The sequence below is a fragment of the Parus major genome, chromosome 3 (genome assembly GCF_001522545.3).
Source record: "Parus major isolate Abel chromosome 3, Parus_major1.1, whole genome shotgun sequence".
Taxonomy (NCBI): Eukaryota; Metazoa; Chordata; class Aves; order Passeriformes; family Paridae; genus Parus; species Parus major.
In genome coordinates, this window is record NC_031770.1 from 33,343,699 (window position 1) to 33,366,392 (window position 22,694).

Sequence of the window (22,694 nt, forward strand, 5' to 3'; positions counted from 1 at the left end):
ATACACTGGAATTGCTCAAATCCCCAAAGCAAAAGCAGGCTGCCACCCAAAAAGCCATGACACACAACACTTGCAGTCATAACCACAAAGCTGCACCACCCAATGCAGAGAAATGCATTGACTGAACTACAGTTGATCCAAAGACAGAGAGAGCATCCTCAATCATAAGAAAGGAGTTGAAAGCATCCTCTGTGGGCTCTGCTCTGCATTAAACATGATGGAAAAGTGCCTTTCAAAAAGACAAATAGCTAAATTACTGAATGATGTTAAAAACATACTTTTAAACTATCTTCCCAGAGATTACAGAAGTGTGGTAAGATCTTACACAGAGGAAAACCATGAAGAATTAGTTAGTTAAAAGACAATACTTAAATCTCAATGTAGACACTATTGACTTAATATTAGTGATTTAAATTCAATGTCAAAGCCAGCTGAGTGTCCAAGAGAAGGCTGTTATCCCTTTATTGATGAGGGAAATTTTTGCATCTGGTTCAATGCCTGTGACATGCAGTACTGGATTTATACACTGAGTTAAAAAAGCCATCCTCCCATATGAGAACCCTATAGCACCATATTTAGGCATGGTTTGCAGAGGATGGCCAAGGAAAAGTTGGGATGCAATGGGCTGCATACATTGGGATTATAGCAAAGCACAGCTTTATTGCAGAAGAGAGCTAAAACATAATGAAAACATTATGTATCATGCCACAGAAATATATGAATGAAGAAAGAGTTTTCTAATAAAAGAAACTCCTAGTGGAAATACTTAGTCCTTTAGCATTATCATGAGGCATACAGTTGACAAAATAAGGAAAATCCCCCAGTTCATGTTGTAACAAGACACAGTCTGAATAGCAAACAGCATCTAAAAGGTAGATAAAAGCCTTTCCTCTTGCAGTTCTCTAATTCCATTTGCTGGGTATCATTTTTGATATTTCATTCTTCAGTAAGCTGCTGGAAGACAGCAATGGCTTCAAAGCTAACAACACCCTAAGAAGTTTAGCACTTTAGTAGAAAATTCCAGAGTACACAGCAAGTGAAGTGGAGACAAGCAATGAAAAATATGAATGCTCCACTCTTTTCCAATAGATATTTGTAATAGTTACAGCAAAGAGAGCACACATTTCATATTAGGACAAAAGCAACACTCATCAGCATTATTTTTGCTTGCTCACACTGCATTATGACTGTTTCATGCCAGAATGTGCTATAATATGCTTAAATAAAAAGAACAATAAGCAAGTATATGTAATTACTTTTCTAGCATTAAATTATTTCTCACTATACAGAAGTATATTTTTTTCAGAAGTGGAACTAGTTTTAACGGAAGAGTTATAAAATCATGTCAACTTTTTTTTTAAATAAAACAGTTCAATTTTTTTTTTAATAAAAGCCCTGTAATGATACTAGAAAGCAAAAAGGCAAGGTTTAAAAGTGTAATCCAGAGACAGCCTTACTGTTAGAAGAGCAGAACATCTTTTTAAAACTTACCTCTCCTCCGTTAACATACTCCATCACAAAACACAAACGATCCTTTGTCTGGAAGGAATATTTCAAGGACTTGCAAAGAAAACAGCAAAATCAAACCAATTATCATCTTATATTAACCCAATGTCTTGCACTTAAGCTGTAACAAAATTTTATGTTTTTGAATAGAAAATTCTGATTTTGCTAAGAACTTTAAGAGTAATTAGAAGTGTAGCTTTTTATCTGGAGCTTGAGATGAATTAACACAAAAACTGTCAAATGTTTCCTCATTTCTGCTACATGTCCACTGATATGAAACATCATGCTTATTACAATAAAGTATTAAATGGCTACTAAAACACACAATTTCGTACTTCATTTCTTACTGCCATACACAATTACCAGCTATTTCCACTCACTGTACTTCATGATGTCCACTTCCACAGAGCCCATAAAGAGATTATCATATTCCTTTTTCATTTCTCCCAAATGAAATCTTAAAAGTCATCTTAACATCCAGCATGCTTTCATTTCCAAAGCAAGGACTCTCTAGTTTCATATTATGGAATGTTAAGAATGCTAAGTGCCAAATTATTATATTAATTTCCATACTATTTTAAAGTTGCAGCAGATGTTATAATCTTAATTGAAAGTTTTGATTTATCAATGTTGATTTATCGATGATGCCACAGAAAATCTACAGATGAAGACTTGGCCTAAAAGAAGTCAAATGTAGTAGAACTACATTTGTATGCCTCAATACAAAACTTGCTGAAGAATAACAGAAAAACAAGATGCTACAACTGCAGCACTGTTGTTGCATTTTTGATGGGAGGTACCCCTATATTGCAGGATCTCTTTCATCTTTTCTGAATTTCCAAGAATATTTTGGCCCACCAATGTAAATGCAATCTTCTGCTTTCCAAAAAAGTTTTTCTAAATAGGGAAGCTTCCATGCTATACTTTGAAATTTTAATACAAAAAAAAAAATAATAATTCCGTCTCAAAAAGCATTTTCATTATATTTTGAAATAAAGGGACGTATTTTTTAATATACTCTCAAACAAGAGGAATCAGAGTTACTTCTACAGAAGAAAGTCATCTGTAAAGTTAAATCTATTAATTGTAATTTGTCATGAGTCTCAAAATTTTCATCTTTTCAGTCTTTCTCTCCTATTAATTATTAGCCACATGAAGACAAAGGGTAGAACTCAAAGTTTTGTGTTTTGTGGCTCTGTGAGCTACTTATTTTGAATAAATAGTTATTTTTATTGTTTTACTGAATTCTAAATTAAATTTTCTTGATAAAAAATACACCTCTGTGAAATTAATAACTTTTATTTTAGAAGTGTTTCATATACAAAAACTGCTAAAAGCTGCACAACAGTTACACAGTTCTACAATAAAATTTATTTTCGGTACAGTAAAGCTTTACGCATTTATTAGAAACTTTACTTCTGAATCCTTAATTACATATCCTGATAAAGGATATCACAAGCACCAGATAGCTACTGATTGTTTACAAATCATCATGACAAAGAATTCAAAATTTGTAAAATATATTCATAACGGATGTTAACTATTACCTCCTACTGTACTTAAAATACTTACTGTTAAAAAAGGGTGTCTGGTGTTTTTCAATACTCTGCTTTCTGTAAGAGTATGAGCCACTTCATCCTGAGAAATAAAGAGGAGAAGAAGTAGGTCTGAATTAAGACATAAAATTGTTATCTAAATAATTAAAAGGAAAAGATCAACACTTTCAAAAAAAGAAAGCTACTGTACGGTTTTGAAGAATAAATTAATCTTCACATTTTTTGAGGAACTATCTGACAAAAAAACAATTTAACATATTTTATTTGGTTTTCTTATTTTCTTGCTTTAAAATGAAGTCTTTACATACAATTCAAAGAAAGAAATTGTAACACTGGATTTGATATCTTAAAAACACAGTCATCACAACTTCACAGTTCTGGTATGAATCACCTGAACAGTGTCTCTACAGAGAGACTAAACCAATGTGCGAGACACGTACACACGGAGTAACTGACAGGCAAATATAAAACCCAGTCTCATCTAGACAAGTGTTAAGTAAAGTCAGGTTTTCTGTTTTTAAGCTTTCATTTGATTTGTTGGTTTTGTTTTTATCCACCCAAGCTGTCGTTAGGAGCCCAGCAGCAAGCAGTGCTCTCTCCTCTGACCAGGCTGAGCATCCCTATGGACATTGGCTTCATCCTTGGGAATAAGAGCTGTCCACACAACCCCCAACTCATTTCCAGCCACAATTTGGAAAAGAGGCACTTTGGAAAAGAGGCAAGCTCATCCATCTTCATTCCCTCCTCCTTCCACAGGCCCTCTCACCAGCCCCTGGAGTGGGCACCACGCAGGGGGCAAAGAGGCAGCCTGGGGGGTGACAGTGAGGCTCCAGGGGCACGGCTGTGGCCCCTCACACCACCAGGTCTGCAGAGAGCAGGGCTGGGCAGGGGTGAGGGGATGAGGATGGCAGGCAGAGGGCTTACCCTGAGCTGCAACATGAGCAGCTCCTGAGGGCTAGGGAGAAAAGCACAGCTCTTAGGGGGTTTCACAATATGAATACATAGCCATTTTATACAATTCTACATTGTATATCATGTGCTGTGAATCCCCCTCCCCACGCTGCCACGGGCCAGGCCTGAAACACCTGGGAGCCTGAACGGGAGGGTGCAGCCATTTTCTGCAGTGCTAAGCTACCACTGAGTTTTATGTTACATAGAACAAAAGACTACCCTAGTGTGACTCAAACTTCAACTGTAATCCTACAGAAGTAAATATATTTAGTCAGAGTACATGTTATTATTGCCACAAATAATACCAATATAACATTATTGTACTACACACACGCTGATCAGATTATGCTTTGAAGATAAGGTATTATTAAACTGGAAAGTAAACACAGATGTCAGGAGTTTTAAATTAGACTGTAAAAATTGTCAAAATAGGAAGTTGAACAACAACAACAGAGTCAGTGGTAATAAATCATGATGCCATTTAGCTGAATAGCAGTTCAACACTGAGTATATACACTACAATGACGTACAGGGGGAAACACAAAAACAAAACCAAAAAAACACTTCAAGGAGAAAAGCAAGCATAAAGGTTCATTTATTTATTTATTTTCAAACCTCTGTGCTTTGCCAGATATTTGGCATAAAAAGCTGGCAGTGGCCAGTTTTTCTGGAATTGCCTCAGAAGTCTGTAATACTGGAAGTTATTTCCTTATAAATGTAGTATTAATATATCATGTAAACAGGATAAAGATATTTAGTCTGAACTGGGCAGATGCTATACAGCTATCAATGCACTACTTTTCTGCTTCATATTATGCTTAGGGGTATAACCTTCTATAGGGCTACATTTTCTCAGGCAGGTAGCCACAGGACAAGAGGGAATGGTTTCAAACTAAGAAGAGATTTAGATTAAACGTTAGGAAGAAATTATTTACAGAAGAGTGGTGAGACAGTGGGAATAGGTTGGCCAGAGAAACTGTGGATGTCCCATCCCTGGAGGTGTTCAAGGCCAAGTTGGATGAAGCTTTCAACAACCTGGTCTAGTGGAAGGCATCCCTGCGCACAGCAGGGGGATTGGAGCAAGATGATCTTTTAGGTGCCTTCCAACCAAAGCCATCCTGTGATTCTAGTGTGTATATTCTATCACTTACATGCTGAATTGGGACTGCAGGTCTATTCTATCAAGTGACTATATCCTTAGCACTGATCTCCAGAGCTAAATGCTACTGATAAATCCCCATAACATGTTCACAGCCTGACTGGGCTAGATAGCTAATTTCAAGCTTAAACAGTCCCATCTCTGACTTCTTCAAAATTTCTCCACCTTTATACATACTTCTATGAACAAGATTTTTTTGCTCATCTTAGATTAAGTTACCCAAAATTCAGCTTTAATCAATTCTAAAAAGTCAGTGATATTGTATTAGGCAACAAAGTAATTAGAAAACCCCTAAAATTTAAAAATCTCTTTGGTAGGTTATTGATACAAAGAACAAGCTGAAATGCTCTGAAGGCTGGAAGGATACAAACCAGCAACTGCAGAAAAGGAGCTCACAAGATCTCCTGAGGATGCCCAGATGCCAGAGGTGAGAAGAACATTGGTCAAGGATGTGAGGCTGGAGACTAAGGCTCAGTACACAGCAACTAAACAGGCTCTGAGACCCACTGAGATTGCTGCCAGGTATTACAAGGGGGGCCACTGAGGTGCTCCTTCCCATGCAGGATCAGGGGAGTACAACATCAACACCCTCAGTTCTTCCTGTATCTCCTGACTATGAAGAAGAAAAGGGCACTCTTTGCTGCTGTTAGCCCAAACCATGCACATGCGGATCAGGCTGCCACTGCACTCAAGACAGCTGCTGAGGGCACACAGAAGAGGTCAGTCTCTTCACTGCTGAAGACATAAATTTAAGTCTTTCGCACTGTAACAGGGCTAGTTTTAATGATACTCAAGAAAATACAATTGTCTTTGAGGCCTCCAACCCTCTGTCAAATTTTATTGCAACTGATCTACACATTCTAAAGCTATTAGAAAGTGACAGACAATGAACATAGGCTGACAAACTCTTTTAAGCCCCATTTTCATAGGTCAATAGGAAAATCATATAAATCTGAAGGATATTTTAATATTTAATATATGTAAATCAGTATTTACCCATTTGCATTGAGTTTTTATGGATACTGATATTGTTAGCCTCAAGCATTGAAAAATATCAGTCAGACCCACATCCCTCAAAACATCCTCATTTAGTAATTGTGTCTCATGTTGATAAATCTATGTAGGTTTCTTGCTTTCAACTTGTTCTGTGGAAGTGTGATTCAAAACTTCAGAATTGCTAGAAACAAAGTTCAGAGTATCTAAATTTATATCAGATGATCTAAATTTAAGCTTGAGTGATATTATGACCAAGCACAAGAGCCAGTGACACTAATCATGTTTAAGTGATTGAACAATGCCAGTTTAAACCACAACTTCAGACATCTGCTTCACTTTCCCTAATTCTCAAAAACTGAAAAAAATTGAATCATAAGTGCCATACATAGCAATCTTATACAACATAGCAGGAACAGAGCACAGGTCCATTCAATTAAATGTGTTTATCTGGATAAACCTACAACTGACTTAGAAAAAAATGTGAAGTATCCAATATGCCCCACGATGCACTTTTTGTTGTATATACTCAGATTACACTATCTTCCTGCCCAGTAAACTCTCTCACTGTTTTAGCATATTCTAGATCATAAAATACTGGGAAAAGGCATGCAAAATGATTATACTAAATTTTTTTATCATTCTTGTTTTCTGAAGATACACACATACTTCTATCAAATTAAGTTATCATCAAAAATCAATATACCTTATGTATTAAATATTGATTATTCCATTCTTTAAAATGGCCCAGTATTAAAAACGGAACTTTTCTTACCTTTGCAATAATTACTTCTTTTTTCAAAATCTTCATAGCATAGTATTTGCCACTAGCCTTCTCTCGGACCAGGATAACTTTGCCAAACGTGCCTTTGCCCAGTAGTTTTAAGTAGTCAAAATCATTCATTGTCTACAAGGAGCCAAGAACAAGGATTAGCAAGATTTAGGTTTTCCAGTTCCAACATATAACCAAACCCTGTTACCGATAAAATAAGCACAGTTCACAAAAATAGGCTCACTTCTGTGATTAAGTTTGTAATGACAGAATTGTTTAGGTTGAGAAATACCTCTCAGATCATTAAGTCCTGATGTTAACCCAACACTATCACGTCTGCCACTAAACCAGATCCCTAAATGCCACGTCTTCTAAATAGCTACAGGGATGCTGACTCTGCCATTTCCCTGGGCAGACTGTTTTAATGCTTGACAACTATTTCAATGAAGAATTTTTTTCCTAATATCCACTCTAAACCTTCCCTGAAGCAACTTGAGGCCACTTTCTTTCATTCTACCACTTCTTACTTGGGAAAAGAGATCAGTCCCCTTCTTCTGGATATACCCTCCCTTCAGGCTGAAGGAGAGAACAGTAAGGTCCCTCTGAGATTCTTTCTCCAGGGTAAACATCATCAGCTCCTTCAGATGCTCTTCAATAAGACTTTGCCCTGAACACTTCACCAGCTCCATTCCCCTCTCTGGACACACTACAGCATGAATCAGATCACTGAGCCTTTCCCCTTGGGTTATGAGGGCTTCATTCTGCTTCCCCTTCCTGTCTTCCAGTTCAGGGAGGGGCTGAGTGCCCAGAAAACACTGTTTTTGCTGCTGTTGACCAAGGCAAAGAAGGCAGCTAACTGCTGTCATTAAGCCACCAGGATAAATCGTTCAGTAGTATTATTATAATTCTCCAAAGCCAAGTACTGCACAGACTTTTATTTTTATAAAGCACACACAGGGAAAAGCCTTAGCCTAAAGCAGCATTTCAAGAATGCACCACATTTAGGGAAGTTCATCAACTCCTGCATTACCAAACATGGTGTTTCAGGTTTTGCCAACAAACCACTGCACTGATGGCTTTTTTGAAACATACACAATCCTCACTGAAATGTTGTACCTGTATGACTTTACACCAGCCTTTGCACTAAAATTGGACTTTTTAAAATTTCAGTACAGATTACAATTACATGGTATTCACATTAATCAATCTGGCTCTGAAAAGGAGGAGAAGGACATTTTATCTTTCCTGTGACTCTGTTACTGCCTTAGTTTTGCAGGGCAAAAACTAAACACAGTACATCCAAGAGATAATTCCATAAACAGACAAATTGAGTCTAGGAGGTTTATCAGCTCAAATGGCGTGTCACACATGGTAAGAATATGACCAGATGATCTCAGATCTCAAAGCAGTATAGCCACTTTCCCAAGCCCAAAGTTTGAGACAACAATCCTCTTAGTTTGACAAGTTCATTTCACAGGCAGTTCAGAAGCATGAACTCCATGGTCTGTGCATTAGATGCAAAGACGAGGATGTAGAAAAAAAACCAAAACAATACTGAGAGCACAGGGCTGCCTTGAATTGACAGGAGAATTTACCTGGCCAATCACTGTGTGTTTCTACAGTGATTTCACAATCTTTCATTGTGCAGTTGCAACCACAAAATCATCGAGTTTTGCAGCTAGAGAAAAGCAGTTATAAATTCTGAAAGGAAATACACTCATGTATTCTATTATAGCACAGTCCTGTAGCTTCAGTGACCTTTCTTCCTTTGTGAAAAGCACAGCTTAAAAAATTTTAAAAGAGTAATTACACTCTGAGTCTCTGTATTGCTAAGTTAGATATACTTAATTCTGTTTTGTGAGAGAAAAAGATCCCTTATCTTTCATCTTCTCAGTGTCTCTTTCTATCACTAGTCATGGCCTCAGGCAATGACGTTGAATACTGCTGTTCTGGATAAACTTCTACTTGTATTTTCCACAAGAGAATTAGTACTACCCTTACCAGAAATACCTCTTAATACGGCCTACATATTTCACACACATTCCAGGTGTAGAGAGGCACTGGGCACATCCCTGGTGTGCAACCACAAATAGTGGCAGCAAAATATATTCACTTGTGCAAAAAAATACAGGGAAAAATTACCTTCTGAAATTTTTTATTCCTTTAAGCTCAAGTGCATGATGCTATTACAGTGGATCTGAATTTGCTGTCAACAAACTCTGAAACTAATTTAAGCAGTTGTTCACTCAGTCAGTTTCTAATCTGCTCACATAAGAGGTAGAACTGAAGTTCCATAAACCACATTAATGCGCAACTCCTTAGCATTTAAGTGTTCAGCCTGCAACTACAGAGGTGCTAAAGGTCTTCAACACCTGGATACCATTAACACCTGGGTACTTGGGCGTTTCAAAGCTTTATTAAGAAGATGCTTCCCCTATATCAATTTTCTAGCTATATCAATAGGAATAAAATCTTTTCCCCATCTTGATTGGTAGCTTCTAAGCAAACTAACCTTGATGCTCACACAAACATTTTGCAGTGACAGATCGTGCTTTGCTCCCCAAACCATCTCACATCAGGAGGAACAAAACTGCATTTATCCCAGCAAGAAATATGGGCAACAGAGATTTCAAAGGCTCGGTGTAGTTTTTACCTAAAGCAAACTCACTTTACACAACTGAGGGCAAAGTTAAAGTTCATTACTACAGACAAATCCTTGAAGAGTCAATTTTTCCAAAAACTACCCTAATGTGTGATAACTCACAGTGCATGATGTAGTTAGTACGTAAAACTGCGACCACAACACTGTGTGGCTCCTGGTATTCAATCAACTAAAGGTAGGACTTCTCAACAATCACTTTCAGTTCAGTACTTTGGAAAGTCAGGTTATCTACTTGATGGCTCTGTGACAACCATCTAGCAGAAAACAATTGCCTTCAAGCAAAAGCAGCGAATCTTGACAAAAACCCATGAAAAATTAAAACTGCATTCAAAACACAATTCAGGCAGAAGATGAGTAACTCAAGGCAGAATCCTTCAGTCATAAGCTATCATGCTCCCTGACAAAGAATGGCTGACAGCTTTATTGATAAAAAATACTGAGCTAGTGACGGTAACAACTTATCCCTTGTCACAAATTTATGAGATCACAAGCAACCTCAAAGGATTAAGTTCTCCAACATTTCTGATTTTCTCTAAAACACTGGAATTAGAGAGCAGTCATCAGAGTCTGAACAAAACCAGGTCAGAAAAGCTGCCCTTTGCCCATACACAGAAGGAGGATCTTGGCTCAACTGATCACAGACACGGAGTTGATACTAAGGGCAGCAAGCCAGTGAAATTGAAAGACTGATTTGCCCAAAAGTTGCTTACATAATGTTCAGCAAAGCAGTCATTAATCTAGATGCAAGCTCAGTGAAAACAAGTTAAAAAATACATGTATATTTATAAGAGAAAGGTAATAGGTTTGCAAGATTTTGAGCCATGTCTTAACAGCACATTATGGCAGTAGTGTTAGTTCTAAGAATAAAGTCTCCTGATGCTCTCATTCCTTAGGAGCTTAGCAGAAGGCTTAGAGATGATACGCAGTGCAGGGTAACTCAAAAATTCTGCCAAAGAACACAAGACCTTGGGAGATAAAAACACAGATGCCATAGCTAAGGGTGTACTGAAAACTGGTGGAAAAATGGAAATACTTCCTAAACGTGAAGATAGATGGTAACTTTGGAGGCTCCCATAAGATTGGATTCTTTCTCCTTCATGATTTTCCCTAGTTTTTCATTCCTACTGTGCTCCAAGTTTTGAAACTTTTTCATCATTCCATTACTTTTAGGCTTCCTCTGAAAAACACATTCTTTATTCATCCTGCATCCTGCAAATCAAATTTGTAAACAAAGAAAAAGCAGTGAAGCCACAGGAGACTGCACTAACCAAAACAACAATATTATGTTCAACCTTCTATAAAAACCTTTTTACTCCCCTAATGGAATATCTGTTGACCATCTAAACACACCATTCCCTCTGGATGATCTGTTAAAAAAATGCACCCTAATGTAGATGTTGAAAATTCCTACCAAAGAAACTATCTTTTTTTTTTTTTTAAATTCCTGATGTGCACAATGATTAGACCACGCAGAGTTTTCATCTGACTTCATCAAGGAAAGACTCTACTAAGAAGTAATAGTACAGCAAGAAAAAGAAATAGTTTTTAAAGAATTTTGAGCATTACAGATTTTAGTGATGAGTAAAACTTAAATTGCATGTTGATACAATTTTAAAAAATTCAGAAAAAGAAGATATGCTTCTGGTTCTTCCAGCTAATCTAAGCAGGGACGTAGCTGTTGTGTCTATTCAAATCAAGTTTCACATCCTAAAGGCTGTTTTCTTTTCACTACCTTTTCAGAGAAGAACAGCCCCAACTCCTCTCTGTCTTGTCTCTTAATCTGATTATGCTCTTCTACTCATATGTATACCATCTGGTGCATGCACAAGCAAAACTCACTGGGCTTAGATGTAAAATCAGGTGACAAAACAAGCTTTTGTCAAAAAAGGACACATTGTGTAAAAATCCTTGAAAGGAAAGAAATCCAATAAAAAAAAAGTGCAATAAAAAATGCATTGTCATTATAACTGAAATGGTTCTGATTATATTAACAACTATGAAAGCTTAAACAACAGCTTTTCAGAGACATTTCTACAAAACAAAAACAGTTTTGAAAAGACCTATATTTCACAATTCCAAATAAGATGGAGGCAGTGGCAAATCCCTGTCATAATGGTCACTTCATATTTTTTATTCCAAAAACTTCTGAGCATATTTCACTAACATCTTCCAAGAGTTAGAAATCTGCTGTGAGATTTTGAGTTTTGGCTCTATTGTTTTTCTTTTTTTTTCTTTTTTTTTCACTTTATTTTTTTTATTTATCATAATTATCTTTTTTCATTCTTAGATGTTGAATATCAACATTTTTCATTTCACCTTTGTTTTGTAGTTTGCTTTTGGCTTGTTGCCAAAGCCATTAAATATTCTGTAGCACTGCCCATACACTGTCCCAGCATATTATTTCAGCATTTCTTAAAGCACAAGTGGCAAGACAGAAACAAAACTGATCCTCCTACTCCTGTTCCCACAACTCCTTTAGTTGTATGGGAAAACACACTGCACCGTGAACAAGGAGACCACATTCCAGATAAACTACTTGTATCAGACAGCATTAGTTTTGACACCTGGAAAATGAGTGTTGTTATGCAGTGGTTTCGTACTCCACTAAAAGGATACATAGGCTTGGAACAGTGCACAAATCTTTAACGGAGCAAACCCAAATCCCTGCCACATAATCACACTGCCTCTCAAAAGGCTGCCACATCTTAAACACTGCCTCTGTCTTGCTGTCACTTACCATATTTTATTCTGAAGCACAGTCATTAAATATCCATGCCACCCGGCTAAAGGTTCAATGTCAGCCTGACAATATATGTTCACAGTATTGTTACAGCTCTATATAATTGATTTTACATTTTTCTATAGCAGACAAAGGTTAGAAATTTGCATACAATGAAACTGCATAAAAGAACTCTGGCCTGCAAACTCCAGCTCTCCAAAATTCGGACATGAACTAAAGTTACCTATGACACCTTTGTTATATTCTTAAGGGTATATAGTTCTCAGCCCTGACTTATCTATGGTTCTTACTTCATGTAGTGCAACAAACAAAACATGCTTTATTAGTAAATAGAGAAATGTTCACAATTTCTTGTACTGTTCATCACTCAAAGGCATTCAAGTTATGTGAGCTGTAAGACATTTTTCTCTGTCAGCAGACTTCTACTTGGTTTTCTACAGGCTTCACTTCTATCTAGAAAAAGTAAAGTCAGTCCTATGTAAACTGGTTATTATTTTTCATGCAATTTCAGTGCATTTTTTGAGTCATGTCAACTCTGTATAGTAAATGAGAGACATGAGTTTGCATAGTCCATACATACATCCATAAAATGGAGACACATAAGCAAACTTTGAGTGGCATCAGATCTTTAAGACATACTCTTGGTTGTGTGCTTACCCTGTTGACTGTGGAGATGCAACCACAAGTATGCTATAGCTAACAATGCACATGTTCCTACTTACACCAAAAGCTGTAAAGGACTGCAGAAAAATAAAATTCTGTTTTCTCTTACCTCATGGAAAACTAAAGCAAAGCTATTTCCCAAGTTAGTGAAAACCAAGGTCATTAAAAGCCAGATCCTCCTAGCCTTTCTCATGCAAATTACCTAATTTGTACTGGGTATTATTTGCATGAGAAAAGGGGCAACAGTACTTGTCCAAAGAAAATATTTTATTACCATACTTCTAAAATAGAAAACAAATGAACGGATGAAATAATAGTCAAACAATAAGCAGAACGTTGGCATGTGCCTGAATGGTTGAACTTTGTTTTTCAGAAGTGCCACATCAACTTAAAAAATAAACAAAACTAGAACAGTTCAGCTTTATTGAAATAAGTACTTTGATCATAAAATACACCGAAATTTATGTTGAAATATTGTTCCATGCATATTGCTTTACCCAACTAGACCATTCTACAAAAGTTATTTACATATGAGCCCTGTCATTTTTTAAGGTCATTACCTTTCTTTTATGATGGGTTGTTGAAGCATCCATCTCTTCTTCTCCTATATTGTCTCCTATCTGAGAAGTTGGACTACAGTTCATCCTCTCCTCTTCTTGCCTCTGAAGTCTGTCTGCTACAGCCTGGATTGCTTCTGTCCATTCTTCCCTATCATGAACAAGCCAACACCTCTATTAGAAATTCATAAAATATGTCACATACTTTATAAAGTTTTTCACATGCTACACTGCTTCAATGTTCAACTGCTCATGTTACATAGAAGAAGACCCATATTATATTCATTAACCACTTCAATTTCTTTCCAGATCCTGAATTTTGTTAAACTGGGTGAAGTTGACCAGAAAGGATCACTATATGGATAACTTCAGGAATTAGCAGTTTCTGATGCTGTATTTTACTAGTGGAAACTTCACTTGTTTCAGGTAAAATACACCTGGGAGCATAGGATGTCATCTCTTATGCAGTAGCATCTCAAAATAATAACTTGCTATTTTAAGAGTATTTTTTGGTGTTCCACATCCTTTCAAGACATTTTCATGGGGAAAAAAAAAATAAACCATATCATGTAATCAACTCTTTATCTGTCTCCTCTTAAAACTCAACTTACAGGCTTTTTTGCAAATTTCCCTCAAAAAGGGCACTCAAAGATAACTAAATTCCTACAAGCATCCTAAAAACTTGCGGCTGCACTGTGGGGCAGGCCCAGGTGATGGTTTCTGTGGCGGGACAAGCAGGGCCAGCAGAGCAGCACAGACACACCAGGCAGCCCTTGAGCAGGTCATAGCCCCACACCAAGCACAGTACCTGCTGCCTTCTACTCAGCCAGCAAGGAATATGGGATATTGTCATGGTATTTATTACTGAATGCAGTGCAAGCTACCACACTGCACAGAAGAAAGACAGGGTGCAGACACAGTATCAAGGTAGAAAAGAAAAAACCTCTAAGTTAAACAACAGAAAAAGTAAAATTGTTGGTTATTTACTGATGGAAGAAGTAATAGCCAAATCATAGTGCTGGTCTCAAAAGGACAGATGTCCACAGCGGGAAGATTCAGTGCATCTAATCGTAGACAGAGTATGGAAAGTTTGAGTGCATTATCACGTATCTCCTACATGTATTAAGAAAGTTTTTGGTTCTTAAGAGTTTGTGAATGTTTAGCAAAACAAGAAAAACTAATAAGCCAACATGAAATAAATTGTAATAAGCATGCTGCTTTCTGTGCCAAAAAAAAAGGAGCACATTAGGAGGAGTAAGACAGCAAGGCTGGGGATATTTCAATCCAGGCTTTGGATGTTCAAAATGTAACACTTCAGAGACATATCATGACATAGTTTTGGCTTATTTGAACACACTCATCCCACCTACTCGCAGGCACTTACACTAGTTATGAGCTCAGATAATATTTTACAGAAGCTGACTTAAAAATCTTTAACTAACTGCTCACATGTGCTCAGAATGTCACAGTTACAAATTCTGATTGCTGTACAGGCCCAGCAGAGACTCTGCTGAGGCTTCTGCACACAGATTATGAAAAGGAAAACAAGAATAAAACCCTCACCGCTCCTCTGGAGTGTCTACATGGAACGTCCTCTCTATGACAGTGGTCCACTGAAGACATCTGATAATGAATGTATTCGGCTTTGGTCGCTCTGTTTTCATTAGTTGACATTCTAGACAAATACACGACATTGCCTTTTTTATACATTGCCAGTTAATGGGTGAAGAGCAAATAAAATTACTTAGATGAAATTAATACAGCTTATGTATCCCCATTCAGGATCTATCCAGAACACAAGGAAATAGAGAACAGCAATACAATGACAGGCTTGAACAAAAGGTAGCAGGTAATAATCATAAGGTGAAGAAAGTAGTCTGAGGAATTGATGAAACTTGTATCGTTGTCCATATAAAGAGTGCCGTCTCTGTTTGTTAACTTGGTCTGTGTACTGAGGCTAAGAAGAGTATTAGATCCTGGATTGCTATAGCATGCCAAGGAAACAGCAGTAACAACTGGCATATTTTTCCATCTGTACCGAGCAGGAAGAACATGACATTTTCCCTTCAATGGTAACCATGTCACAATTACTGATAGTACTGTCACTTCAGGGTAAGATTTATTGTAAAATAGCCTAACTAAAAAAAATCAGATGTTGAAATTAGTCTGGTTATTAAATATAGAACAACCCCAAACATACCACCAGTAGGGCTGCCCCAGGAAATCATCTAATTCTCTTTGTGCCCTAGGGCAGAATCGGGTCTACCTATGCTATTTCTCATAAGTATTTCTCTACACTCTTTCTAAAATCCCCAAAAAGTACCAATTTCAAAACTCCTGTAAGCAAACTATTCTATCCAACTATAAAGAAATCAGCTATTTTCATCACTGGAAGATTTTTCCTAGGATTTAATGCAACTGTTCCCGTAATTTCAGCAAACTGTTTCTTGTCCTTTTGACTATATTACTTCATCTTTCCAGCAGCCGTCCCTTTTACATTACAATTTGAACATTGCTTTATCTCTCTTCAGTCTTCTTTAAGTCAGTTCAATCCATCTGTCTCACACCAGTTGTGCTTTCAGATCCAAGATCTTCCTTGTTCCACAATTCTAGACATATTATAGACCGCCTATTACTCCTTTGTTGCAAGACCACAAAGCTGATAATTCAGGCAATGGTTTGGTGTTGCTGTGTATTAGTTCTACAATGTAGGATACTGCACAAAACATTGCAGCTGCAAAACTCTGACAAACTAAAACTCCTTATTCATGCAAATATATTTAAACATTTTTGAGAAGCTAAGGTTACTCTGTCAAAAGTGTTACTTGTTTTCCTGCAGCTACCACAACGTAGACACAAACCATCACATCTCATGTCTGGAATATTATCACTTCTTCAAAGCTGATCCAGATCAAATGTGTGCGTGTGATCTAAAATGATTCATCAGATTCACAAATCAATCAATAATGACATGGTAAATGAATTCCTGTTCACCTACAATCTGCTGTAACTTCTTTTTGATATAGCTGCCACCTACTAGTTGACCCACACCTTTTACTTATGTAGTTTACTATTCTTCATTCCAGTTAATGTTAACACTTTACAGAAGTCATATGACATGTACCACTTAACAAGGCATGCTTTCCTTTCACAGAAATAAATTACTTTGACTTGACATATTTTCTCTTCACAAATTTAGGATCCTGAAACCTCAACTATCATCTACTGCAACTTTTTTCCTTCGACAAAACAAAGAAAAGTGGAAGTGGATATGTTTATTGCTAGTATTTTTTTATGCAGCTTAGCAGAACACCTCAGAAGCTTGACAGACACGGGTATGAGAAACAAAAGAGGAATGAATATTGTCCTGTGCATATGTGTATTCCTTGATGAACAAACTTAAATATTCACCTTACCTCTATAAATTATTATGTAAGTCAGACTTCTCACTGTCAGGAATGGAGATGACAAGGCATTTAACAAACATTTCATTAAAAAAGGAAAACAGTAGTTTACCCTCATTGTTTACACACAGTCTGATAGGTCTTGGAAGGAATGAGAGTGATCCTCGACATGTGGAAGATCTACAGCAGGATGGACATAAGAATAGGGAGCTTAACACAGAAGCTGGAAGAGAAACAAGGCAGACAGAAGAATGATGAAGTAGAGCTGCTTAGGGTACCTAACCAGGGTTGTAGCCCGGTGCAATTACTCATGAGATCAAAGAAATCCCCATCTTCGGGGGGTATGGTTGAAGTCCAGCTATGATCACGGTGACAGGAACATGTGTGGCTACCTTCTTAGCAGTAGAGGCCAGAAGCATTGTCTGCTCTAAGATTATCTCATCTAACTCCTGACAAAACCATCCTCTCATCTTTAATCCTATCACACTTCAATCATGTAGGCTGAAATTTTCTTTACTGGGTGTCTGCCTAAAGCTGCACACTGCTGGAAAATGCTGCCTTTTGGAGAAGAGACTTAAAACTTGGCAAATCAAGACCTTTGATATCCTTTTAGTATTCCTGCGAAAATGTAAGGCATCTGGCCACACTACATGTGGGAGGGATAAGAGTGCAGTGGGAGGAGAGTAAAAAATTACAATAGCAATTACTAAAGCATAAAATCATTGGAAGTGTATGCACTGAGTATAATGCAGAGGCTACAGCTATCTCCTACCTCTCCACATGCTGAATCTAAAGCATTTCTTTTATATTCATAATGCCTTACCCTCTTCCTCAGACAATATGAAAAAGAAACTACCTCACAGGTAGTTTCAGGCAAATTTTTTCAGGCAAAATCCAATGTAGAAAGATGGCATACAGCAAGTTATTTACAAGTGAGCTGTTAGGAACAAAAAGACTAGGGAATAAAGGGAAGAAAGTGGTAATAGGACAGAAAAAGAACTGGAACCTATTTGAGAAAAAAAAGCATGGGGATAGCTAGAGTATAGCCAAACTAGAGTACCTAGTTTAGAGGAAGGAAGGTGAAAAAAGATGCCAGTGAGAAAAGTGAGCTGACTGTGTTAGGACTGAACAGTTTGAAGGAAAAAAGGTGGAGAGACACACCTGCAGAAAAATCTGTACCAATCAAAAAGCACATCCTCTCCAATGCCTGTGATGGAACGGATGATTTTGAATTCCACCATTTATTTTCTCTTTGCCAATATATACAAATATGCACACATTTAAATTGCATTACTTAAGTTTTCCAACTCATGTATGAAAAAAATTGAACTAATAGAATTACACCTGCTTATGTCCAAATATGCATAATATGGTCTTCACCTATATATATATATATGTGTGTATATATATGTGTGTGTCTGTGTGTATGTATATAATATCTTATAAAAGTATAATAAATATATATATCGTTATGTACTTTAAGTAAATCTGTATGTATATACAGATTTGTGTATATATATATATATATATATATTTATTGCCACTGAAGATGAATAGATCACATGGACACAGCTCGAGGTGTGATGAAAGGAAGAGAAAGTTTATTTTTCCTCCCAGGATTTATAGGTTTCTGACCATGGCCAGGGATTGGATGGTCAGGATAACACCTTCCCACTGCACTGGCCATGAGAGATGCCCATCACAAGACGTGTAACAGAAAGAATGTACACATATCTATGTTTACAGTTACTGTCCTGGGAAAGTCTTTAGAAAACCATGTCAGCAAGCTCAGAAGCTGAGTTTTCAGGGTGACATATATTGGTATGTACTTTAAGTAAATCTGTATGTATATACAGATTTGTGTATATATATATGTGTGTGTGTATATGTGTATATATATATATGTATATATATATACATATATGTATATGTGTAATACACAACTTATATTACATTTTTTAATCAGTCCTCAGTGATTATGCACATTATTAACAAGAATAAAATATTTATTAACATTATAAATAATAATAAAAATTATTAACAAAAAACCATTTATTCTGACTTTTTATAACAGATGGTTAACTAAATCAAAGAAAGGTAATAAAAAAACCTTAAGAATTGAAAGTGGTATTGAAAACAAAAAATCTCCAGAAAAATAACCCCCAAAAATGCCATTTCACTATCACTGAGGAAATTATTGGAAAATAAAATTTAGCAAAACCTATTTCGCTTTGCTAATATTCTGTTACAAGTGGCTAAAGATTTTATTTCCTCGTGGAAGGTTAAAATTGAATGCATTCATATCTGTCCCTTATGAAGCAAAAAGGGTTTCAGAAAGAAGTGGAGGACCAGTTTATTCCCAGTAGAGGTGTACTACCCATTCTTCTCAAGTAGATAAAAATAACTGAAGTCTGCTGATATTTAGTAGACCCACATGTTTCATGTGCTTCTGTATACAAATGTATGGGATAAACAGTATTCCTGCCATGACTTCAACATGAATAAAAAATTCTCTGTGAATATATTTCACCTACTACTAGGGGGAAAAAAAAATCTATTAAGATGAATAAGTGCTGTAATACACAGTTACTGCTAATTACCAAAATATTTTTCTACTAATTAGTGGAAAAACCATAGTAGTTTAAGACTGAGTGAGTAGTTTGGAAAATACAAAAGCACAGAAGAAAGTAAAACTGGCTACTGAGAGCTGGCTCCGAATCCTCGAGTGATAGTTGGGTCATTACCAAGAGCAGAGAACATTCTACCATAATGTCTTCAAGTTTGCTACTATACATAAACATATGTAATTAAAGGACTGAATCTCAACTCAAAACAGTTGGAAGTCTAAATTATCATTCAAAAAGATGAGTAAGCCAGTAAACAGACAGACTCAACTTTGTGTTCTTGCATGCTAGCCATCTACAATTTGGAATTCCACATTTTATTCCTAAAGCTTTCTGCTTTTCTGAGATGAAACATCGGTCATGAGAACTTTTCCTTAAATATTAGAGGGGATGAAAAATCTTGGGGGAGAACACTTGTTCAAAGCAGCAAAATACAAAAACAGTAACAGAGATTGACAACACTGTTCCAACAAGTGCACAGCACTCCTTCGGCCATTTTTGGATGTATACAGAAAATGGAAAAAAAATTAAATTAAAAGAGTAAAAAGAAATGCAATGAATGTTTCTCAGTTATTGATATTATCCTTTTAAAAGACAATACAAAGTCAGGTACATACCAGAGGTTAACTTTCGTCCTCATATCGACAACCAACAATTCTAAAATGTTAGACTATCTTTTTCAAATAACTGCTACTGTCTAAATTAAGTAGTTATGCTAGTTAAACTCTCCTGAGCAACTCTAACTACAAACTGTATTTCAAAACGTTCTGTTTACTTTACACCATTCTGAACCACAGATGACAAAGTTTGCTTGAAGCTGTAATTACTCTGCAAAGCTGGGAAGCCAATTAGAGGGCCTGAAACCTGCCAGTTCCAAAAAAAAAAAAAAAAAAAAAAGCACAGATCATCTGTTCAGATTTTATTAAAAAGTTTAAAGTTTGAATTCTATAACTTTAACTGTATAATCACCAGCATTCTTTTCCCAAATGCAGTCACTCAGCATAAAAAAACAACCAGAAAGAACACTAATACCATTTTATTATTTCATATATGAAAGGTTTCAACTTCAGCAGAATGTGTTGATATGGCTAGACAAGAATACTAAACATTCAAGCAGCCATAAAAAATTGTACTAAAAAATGAACAGAAGGCTGCATATCTGAGAAATTATTTCTAATACAGACAATACAGACTGAGTTTTAGCACAGAGGATAACTTCCCGTGATTATCAAATGATATCAAAAAATAGTATCAAGCCACTGCTTGCATTATTTATAATGTTTCCATTTTTTAACATATAGGGAGATGTGTCTTTACACAGATCTATATCTCTCTGTGTATCTATCTGCATAATAATTTAACTTTGATTTCTTATTTTTCCCTTGATTTTTCTTTTACAAGATAAACATTTTTGTCACAACCTTTGCCTATTTAATTGCTAATATAATTTTTCTTTCTCATATCAAAATTTAATGAACATACTTCTTACAATTACCTTTCTCTGTTGTTGCTAGTCTGTATTCCAAATCCACAGTTCTCTGATGACCTTTTTTGTTAGACAAACAGACATCTAGCAGAACTAATAGACCATTTTCATAACACAGAGACAGATACACATATTGGGGCTCACATACACATGCAAATCCATGAATTTTACATATAGGAACAAATATACGTGTGTGGGGCGTGTGATACACCCCTAGCTTAGTCCCCTTTTGATTCTCCCACTTGTTTACCAACTTCCCAAGGGAAATCTACTTCTCTGAGGCTTTCCAAAAGGCTTACTACTTACTACATCTTATCTATGTTGAGTATCACCTTACACTTAAGTTTGGTCACAATAGAGATTTATGTGAGCAATTTAATATCTCTTCTTTCATCCAAACAAATACAAGTTTATCCTAAAAATACTATTCCCGAAACTAGTCATAGTAGATTGTTTTTGTTCATTGTTCCCTTGATCATACCACTCTTTTTGGCATTTCCCATTTCTTACCCAGCTCTATAACATCAAATATAGGTAGCTTTTCAACATTGCCTGTGTCCCCACTCTCATCCCTGTTATCATTTTTAATTCAGTATCAAAATGACACCCATCCCTTTACTGTTACAATTTCATCATCAGTTCTCTAAAGCACATCTAATTTCCCTCTGTCATACAATTCTCTTTAAAAAATCCTCCTTAAAACTCTCCTTCACCATGCCTTACAAACAGGAGGGAGGGAAGGAGGGAGGGAGAAAGGAAGGGAGATGAGAGTAAAAATCTAACCTTGACAATGGATTAGTTGTTGATGTGCTGAGACCACTGCCTGTACTACAGGCTAATACTGTCTCATTGTTTTCTCATACTCCCCCCATCTGTTTGCATCCATCTGCTGTCACTTGTTTTATATTTGGAATTTTAGTATTTTGGAGCAGGGACTGACTTTTTGTTCTGTATGGGTAAAAATCCCACTTCTGTGGGCCTTGGCTCATGACAAGCACTTACATGTGCTTTGATAATATAACAACATGTATGACAAAAAAACCTTAATTATATTTCTTGAAGCTGTAAAAGATCAAACTTTGTGCAGTTCATCGTGCTGCAAAGTCTTTTATTTCCAATACTTCAAAAAGTACGAAAGTAGCATCTACGTCTTCCCGTCACAACAACTAGTTTATCATTTGCCCCTTCATGTAAAAAGGGAGAATGGAAATAGGAGATTTCTGCATGGGTTTTGCCTGGGCTTTACTTTGTTTTAGTGGAAAACAGTAAAATGATACATCCTTCTCTGTCTTTCATGCAAACACCCCAGTTTTATTTAAGCAGTTGGGAATATCACACTGGCATAAAATCTTTAAGGCCTGGCTATAAACTTCTAAGTCAAAGGACAGGATACCAACTATACCACCTAGAAACCATTCATAAAGCAATTTTAAAGCCTCCCAAATATTTCTCCATCCAACACAGATGGAAATATTTCCTATACACAACAGACTTGAGTTTGAATTTCCATAGATGTATTTGCAAATGCAGTATATGACACATAAGTTGAATTTTTCTCTCCACAAGTATTTTAAATATTGAATGAACATGACTTATTCAATTCTACTACTATTACTTTGAA

The 22,694-nt window shown here is 36.4% G+C and overlaps 1 protein-coding gene across 1 annotated transcript in view; it reads right to left on the minus strand.

Annotated features, from left to right (window-relative positions):
- The window catches only part of AKT3 (AKT serine/threonine kinase 3), a 140,620-nt gene that overhangs the window by 46,187 nt on the left and 71,739 nt on the right, over nucleotides 1-22,694 (minus strand). Inside the window, exons 3-7 of the mRNA XM_015620663.2 lie at nucleotides 15,123-15,234; nucleotides 13,563-13,710; nucleotides 6,941-7,072; nucleotides 3,079-3,144; nucleotides 1,492-1,560 (exon numbers count right to left, since the gene is read on the minus strand). Coding sequence (XP_015476149.1) covers nucleotides 1,492-1,560; nucleotides 3,079-3,144; nucleotides 6,941-7,072; nucleotides 13,563-13,710; nucleotides 15,123-15,234 — 527 coding nt within the window. The remainder of the gene's footprint in view (nucleotides 1-1,491; nucleotides 1,561-3,078; nucleotides 3,145-6,940; nucleotides 7,073-13,562; nucleotides 13,711-15,122; nucleotides 15,235-22,694) is intronic.